Source organism: Manihot esculenta, chromosome 17, assembly GCF_001659605.2.
Source record: "Manihot esculenta cultivar AM560-2 chromosome 17, M.esculenta_v8, whole genome shotgun sequence".
Lineage (NCBI taxonomy): Eukaryota > Viridiplantae > Streptophyta > Magnoliopsida > Malpighiales > Euphorbiaceae > Manihot > Manihot esculenta.
The window spans coordinates 7,878,761-7,886,876 of NC_035177.2; the positions used below are offsets into that span (position 1 = coordinate 7,878,761).

General features: G+C 42.1%; 1 protein-coding gene across 1 annotated transcript; it reads left to right on the plus strand.

The window, feature by feature from the left end:
• Positions 1-1,168: 1,168 nt before the first annotated feature.
• LOC110607789 (exopolygalacturonase-like) lies at positions 1,169-1,802 on the plus strand. The gene is made up of 2 exons (XM_043952383.1): positions 1,169-1,483; positions 1,578-1,802. Exons 1-2 carry the CDS (start codon positions 1,169-1,171, stop codon positions 1,800-1,802), a joined length of 540 nt encoding a protein of 179 aa, XP_043808318.1.
• Positions 1,803-8,116: the final 6,314 nt, after the last annotated feature.

An 8,116-nucleotide genomic window follows, 5' to 3' on the forward strand; every position in this document is an offset into this window, starting at 1 on the left:
TTCGGGGGCACCTTCGGCAGCCGAAAGCTGCCTTCACAAGAGGGGTTCGGCGGCCGAAACTCCCTTCGGCTGCCGAACCTGGTTTCTGCCAAACGGCAGAAACTTGGTTCAAATGAACCTCCTGCCTCCCAAAACCATAGATCATGCATATTTCTCAACCAAAACACGCATACAAGTTCCTAGGGGTCTCAAACATGCATATACCCCATCTACAACACTTCATTCACACACAATCAAGCTACATTGCTCAAACATCATCAAAACCCATAAACTCAACATATGTCCTAACATGCATTTCTATCCATAGATCTTACTTAAAACTTGTTTAAAACATAAAAAGGGTTCAAGATCGACCCTTACCTCTTGAAGAAACGAGAGGAAAGCGATCCTAGCTTGGAGATGGAGAGATTAAGCTCTTTGAACCTCCAAGCACTCAAAACTTGCTCAAAGCTCACAAATCTTCAAAACAAAGTTATAAACTTGTTAAAACCATGAAAGATCTAGAGGAAACACTCAAGATCGAGGGAGGAACGGTGGAGACTCACCTTGGCCGACAATGGGAGAGAAAAAGCTCGCCCGTGCGGACCAAGGGGACCCTTTTATAGTGGCTGGCCAGGCCACGTTCGGGGGCCGAATGTGCCTCCGCATCCATGCAATGTTCGGCGGCCGAACATGAGGTTCGGCGGCCGAACCTGCACTTCCCTCACTTAGACTTTCGGGGGCCTAACGTGCCTCCCAAAGTCCATGCATGTTCGGCGGCCGAAAGTGAGTTTCGGCGGCCGAACCTGGGTTTTTCCTTAAAGAATTTTCATGCAAAAATTTATTTAAAATCATACTTAAAACATTAAAATACATGAAAACATTTTATAAAAACATGCTTTTACCCTTCTAGAGGTATCCGACACCCAAATTCCACCGGACGGTAGGAATTCCGATACCGGAGTCTAGCCGGGTATTACAGTATCAGAACCTAAGGTTTGACTTCGTCACCAACAGCATAGTCGAGGACGTGACATCCATAGATAGCAAGCAGTTCCACGTCAATCTCCTCGGCAGCAAAAACCTTACCTTCCAGCGATTTTCGGTGAAAGCGCCGGGGCATAGTCCCAACACGGATGGAATTCACATTGGACGGTCGGAGGAGATCAACATTATTGATTCAAACATTATGACCGGTGATGATTGCATCTCCATTGGCCGGGGGAGCAGGCAAGTACGAATCACAAACGTAAGGTGCGGACACGGGCATGGCATTAGTATTGGAAGTTTAGGAAAGTACGAGAAGGAAGAACCTGTGTCTGGAATTTATGTGAAGAATTGCACAATATACGACACCGACAATGGCGTGAGAATTAAGACTTGGCCCGCATTGCATGGTGGCAGTGTGTCGAATATCCAGTTCGAGGATATCGTCATGCAAAACGTCAGCAATCCCATCATTATAGATCAAATGTACTGCCCGCATAACGAATGCAATCGCAAGGTAACTTTTCAATTTTTATTTTTTCACAACAAGAAGGAGAATTTATATATATGGGTGTGTTACAATTATGCTAAAATATTGCGACTTTTTGCAGATGCCATCAAAAGTTAAAATAAGCGACGTCATCTTCAAGAATATTCGAGGATCGTCAAGAACGCCCACAGCCGTTCAATTGACATGCAGCAGCAGCGTACCATGCAAGAACGTTGAACTTTCTAACGTTAACCTCCAGTACACCGGATCTAAGGGTCCTGCAAAATCTATTTGTACAAATGTTAAGCCTAAGATTATAGGAAAGTTGATTCCGAGAGGATGTTAATGCACTCACTTGTTGATTCTTAATTTAAACGGAGAATGTTTCTCATTTGTCTGACGCACAGTATAGTAATTTTACAAGACTATCATTACACTTTTTAAATTTAAATGAACATAGTCAGATATGATTTCAATTTAGCTCTATCCAAAATAGAAAATCAATTTAAAAAATTTACCTATTAAACAATGTGCTTCATTTTACTTAAACAAATATAAAAGCTCACCAATTACTGAATATATCAATTGATATTAAAAGATATATTAAAAGAAAATCAATTGATATTAAATACTATATAAATACTTCTTTAAGTCCTCTATTTCTATTTGAAAAGTTAATCAACATATAAAACTTGGAATGCAAGATGAAATAATAAAAGATATATTATTGAATGAACTTAGTAATTTAATAGTGTCAAAATTCAAAATTAAAACGCGCTGTAAATTATGTTGCGGTGTTAAAATTCAACTATATCAAAGTTCAAGATGATACTTTTTAATTGAAACGCTATAATTTGAAATTAATAAATTTGATATAATGGAATTTATTTTCCTGTAGTCATGGGCTTAGCATTATAATTCAAAATTCATTTTCCTTTTCAATTAAAATAATGCTGTTCAAAAATATATATCAGGTTGTTCTAAATATTTATCCTTTCGCTTTTCTAGCATAATTTATTTTCCTAATAAACCATTTATCCGTGATCGGCTATGTAACAGCCCGGAAACCGGTACCCTCTCTGTAACGGCCCAAACTGCTCGGCACTAGGATCCAGATCGGCTTAAGGCCGCCTAAACCCGTAGTAAGCCTGCTATGAACTCTGTGTACCTGGTAAAATCCCATACATGATCCGACTGGACTACTAACTGTAAAATATAACTTTAAAACTACCAGACTTAACCTTTAAAACACTCTCTGTAGGTCCATGCATATGAACCACAATACTCAGATATACTAATCTGAGCTAGCCCTCAGGCTATCTATAATACACCAGTGACACTCTACCAAGTAACCTCCATACCCTATGCGCTCTGCAGCATAGAACCCACTCTGTAAGGGTCAGCATATCATAAGTTAACTTGGCTACCATAGAGTCACAGGAATCAAACCTGGTCTTCTCTAGTGGCCTCTCTCTATGGATCACAGGAATCAAACCTGGTCTTTCCTTGCACTGGTCTTGGGTCCAAGGAATTAATCCCTGTCTTCCCTCACAGTTATAATTCACTGGGTTTTCGAAACACAACATATATTAAGTCTGGTCTGACTCATTTCTCATCAAGAAACTATAAAACAGGATACATGCAGATACTCAAGGGATTAACATACACTATAGGCAAAAGCACAGTCTATCTCATTCACATACTGACTTACTAACTATCTATTACATCATTTTACCTCTGTAACATATATCTCTTTAATTTACATCATGTCCACACTAAACTATTACACATGCAATCCTTTAGCAACTCTGATACTTCTGCCCTTCCCAGCTACTCTGAACCTGCAAAACTGGGATTAAGGGAAAGGGATGAGCTTCTAAAGCCCAGTGAGTAGAAACACTGAAAACAGTTCATTCATACGCACTATATATGAAAATGCATCACCAAACAAACATCTCAATATATCATGGATTAGACATGACCCCACAACTCCCTCGACGGGCTAGTGAAGTCGCCTTGGTCCAATCTCCATTAAGGTAGACATGACCCCAAAAATACCCTCTGTCAATACTGGGCCCCCCAAAGGAGCTACACAGGGCATACCAACATGTACTTGCCCAACTGACCTGACACAATGACAGGAGCCGAAGCTTAGGCTATTGGAGTCGCCTGGGTCCACCTAACCTCTGATCACATAATCAACAATAATATGCAATGCTTCATATTCGTGATTCTAATGCAATCACCCTAATACATATCATAGCATTCATGATGCATGAACTATGCTAAAGCATTATGTTTCTTTACTAAAAGATTAAGTTTAGTTCTACTCACCTCTGCTCCTCAAGCAGAAACCTGACTGACTCTGCAACTGCTAATCCTGACGACCTCCCTGAACTGTCGGGTCCGATCCTACACAAAAGGACTCGATTGAGGTGTCAAACATACTTTTATAACTTCTTAACCATCTTCCCAAAACCCCTCTAAAAGCTCATAGAACAAATACTGAAAACATGCAAAGGAAAAGCTAGGCAGGACACCTTCGGCGGCACCTTCGGCGGCCGAATGTGCAGGACAGATCCGAAAGTCCATTCTTTCGGAGGCAACCTTAAGCAGCCGAAACTACCTTCACAAGGGGTTCGGCGGCCGACTCCTCCCTTCGGCGGCCGAACCTGAGTTCATCCAGAACTCAGCTTCGTGCACAACCATCTCCTGCCAAGCACCAACTCTACTCAATCATGCAGACACAACTCCTCAACTTGCATATACTCTGGCATATGCTCCAAGGGGTCCAAAACTACCTATTAACCCCAACAAACAGCAACCATAACACATACTCATGCATAAGCCATTAAAGCATCAAAACTAAGCTTTCAACCCTAACCATGCAACTCTACCCTGAACCATTTGAAAAGCTGTTAAAACTCATTAAAACAAACTTAAAACTTCCCTTACCTCGTGAAACCAGAAGAGGAACAGCCAACACAGCAACTCCTCTTCACCTATGACCACAACCTCACTTTTCTCTCTTTTCTCTCAAAACGTTCAAACCTTTGCAAATGACCAACCCTCTGCATGAGCTGATTAAAGCTTGCAGATGAGTCAAGGGAGACGTGGCATAACCTCTGCTCATGATCTGGAGGTGAACACCTGGCCAAACCACGGACTGAGGCGTGTCCACAACGAACCGACCTCCTCAGCTTCGGCTGCCGAAACTGCATGCAAAACCATGCAACGTTCGGGGGCCGAACATAACCTTCGGGGGCCGAACATTGGGCACTTTCGGCGGCCGAACTTACATTCGGGGGCCGAACCTGGCCTTTGTCTCCAAAGCCTTTTCTCTTTAAAACTCTTTCCTATTTCATTTAAAACCATGAAAATACTTAAAACACTTTCCTTTACCCTTGCTCTAGCCTTCACAGAAGGTCCACTATCAGATATTCCACCGGACGGTAGGAATTCTGATGCCTGAACGAGCCGGGTATTACATTCTTCCCCCCTTAAAAAAAACATTCGTCCTCGAATGTTAAAACACAAACAAGAACAAACAAGATCTAGACTCCACAGCTTTCGCTGCGCTCCGCTGATCCTTATTCCTTTTTCTCTTTAACTGTTATTAACTATTCTTGTTTCTAACCTTTGTTTCCAAACTCGCAACTGGCAGCAGCCAACTCTCTGATTATACTATCACAATCAAGCTTAACTAGCAACACTTGGTACTTACTTATCAACTGCAACTCACTGGTTTACTGTTCTATGAGAACAAAACCTTAAGGATTCACCTTTCGTTTCCCACACCAACTGGTACATAAACCAGGGTGAAGTACTAAGTCAGATAAAACCTTATCTACCAAGCCTCTTTTCACTATTCTGACAACTCTTAGCTCTCTCTCTGCAGGTGCCATTCTGTAGAGGAAAGAAAGGAAACAATGGTTCTGCGTCCAGATACCATTCTCATTCCCACTCTACCTCCCTGACAGATGGTAAACCTGACAGCCTATCTGGGAAACATCTAGAACGTACTAGAAAAGGCACTGAGGCTGATTCCCTGTCCTGACAAACTTGCTCACAAGAGCTAAAACAACCCTCTGTAACCTTTCCTGAGAAACTATGAGCCTGTAGGGCTGACATCAACTTCTAGGCAGCTATACTCTGTCCCCCTAAAAGGACTACTCTGATCCATCTTCAACTATAACCTCTCCTACCTTGTCTCTGCGGACACCGGTAGTACCAGGAGTAATGCATCAATCCGCCCTAGAATGACATCACACAGTCAAATCTAGAACCATAAGGTCAGCTGGATCGCATCTACTCACCACTAACTCTGAACTGAACTAACTGACTCTGCATCAGATGGATCACACTCTCAGGTCCACTGACCCAAGGAAAACACTCTAAGCCCAGAAGTCATCAAACCCAATCCTATCAACGGCTCACACCAACAAGGAAAACGAAACACTGGGGGTCAAAACCACTAACGTACACATCTGAGCACTTCTAGGTGAACGTATCTGACGTCACCGTGCTTAATGTGTTAGGCTATACGATGTCAGGAGAAAGATCCAAACGAAAGCAAATGGAACTTCCCTCGGGAATCTACAGCAAGAGCTAACCCTTTTTCTCTGCCTCAACTACCATCCATTCCCAGACAACTTTAACCTTTTCTTTTTGACTTTACTCTTAGCTTACTCTGACCTATTCCTTGTTCTTCGTTTTCTGTCTCTTGTTCTGTTTTCTGCTTTAGCTTGTTTACTTTACTCTTTTACGCTTTCGTAAGAAAACCATTCTCACTATGCCTGAGTTTAGAGACACCTGAAACATTATGATCTCCTAACAATCTGACCATGTACCTCTATTCCCTTCTGTTACGTTCAATCCTACTAGGATCCACAAAACAAGACAGATATCAAAACTCGCACAAAGAGCATACCTGGCAGCACTGGATCTAATGGGGCTATTCCCTGCTGAGCCTTTCTACCTGAAAAAGACCGCTGGGACCGAACCATCCAAGGCATCATACGACACTCACGAACTACATGCCCCTCCTGGCCACACCTAAAACAAACTGTGGTTCCTGCCAGACAAAGTCCCTTATGCAATCTACCACACCTCAAACATTGTGGCTTGCCTATACCAGAACTTGGACCAACATCATCACCTAGACTCTTATTTTTCTTTGACCGTCTCAAACCTCTCACCTTTTTCTTACTAGTTTTCCCCCACATCACTCCTTTCGCGGTAGCTGTACTCCAAGTGGAGGGTTCATTCTCTCCTATCCTAGAGTCCTTGGTCTGAGCATCCTCTAAAGATTCAGCATCCATATTCACCTGTACACCAACATCCCTTCTTTGAGCATCTACTTCTCTCTCTCTCTTGTTTCCTAGATCCATGCCTCCTCTCGTTTCATCAAACGATTCTTCAGACGGATCTGAATCAATCTGTGGACTAACACCACTCATCTTAGCTATCCTGAAGAACACCACAAGAAACAAACATTAGCACACATAAAGTTCATATGAAAACACATGAACCTACCAACATATACATGCATACATAGCATAACAGTAATGCACATGCTTATATTCATGGGCATTTCACATCAGCATGCAAAACAACTTAACATCTTAGCCTAGTGGACATGACTTTACTTATTGTGCTTTGCCTTACTCTGACTGAAGCAACCTCTTTCCGATGTGGGATCTCTAATCCTTGAACAAAATTGGTCAACACACCGTACTTAGGAGGCCCTATGCTCTGATACCAACTGTAACAGCCCGGAAACCGGTACCCTCTCTGTAACGGCCCAAACTGCTCGGCACTAGGATCCAGATCGGCTTAAGGCCGCCTAAACCCGTAGTAAGCCTGCTATGAACTCTGTGTACCTGGTAAAATCCCATACATGATCCGACTGGACTACTAACTGTAAAATATAACTTTAAAACTACCAGACTTAACCTTTAAAACACTCTCTGTAGGTCCATGCATATGAACCACAATACTCAGATATACTAATCTGAGCTAGCCCTCAGGCTATCTATAATACACCAGTGACACTCTACCAAGTAACCTCCATACCCTATGCGCTCTGCAGCATAGAACCCACTCTGTAAGGGTCAGCATATCATAAGTTAACTTGGCTACCATAGAGTCACAGGAATCAAACCTGGTCTTCTCTAGTGGCCTCTCTCTATGGATCACAGGAATCAAACCTGGTCTTTCCTTGCACTGGTCTTGGGTCCAAGGAATTAATCCCTGTCTTCCCTCACAGTTATAATTCACTGGGTTTTCGAAACACAACATATATTAAGTCTGGTCTGACTCATTTCTCATCAAGAAACTATAAAACAGGATACATGCAGATACTCAAGGGATTAACATACACTATAGGCAAAAGCACAGTCTATCTCATTCACATACTGACTTACTAACTATCTATTACATCATTTTACCTCTGTAACATATATCTCTTTAATTTACATCATGTCCACACTAAACTATTACACATGCAATCCTTTAGCAACTCTGATACTTCTGCCCTTCCCAGCTACTCTGAACCTGCAAAACTGGGATTAAGGGAAAGGGATGAGCTTCTAAAGCCCAGTGAGTAGAAACACTGAAAACAGTTCATTCATACGCACTATATATGAAAATGCATCACCA

Coding starts and splice junctions, on each gene's coding strand:
- LOC110607789 (XM_043952383.1), top strand. CDS start 1,169: ATGACCGGTGATGATTGCATCTCCATTGGCCGGGGGAGCAGGCAAGTA. Junction 1,484..1,577: donor ATAACGAATGCAATCGCAAG/GTAACTTTTCAA, acceptor GACTTTTTGCAG/ATGCCATCAAAAGTTAAAAT.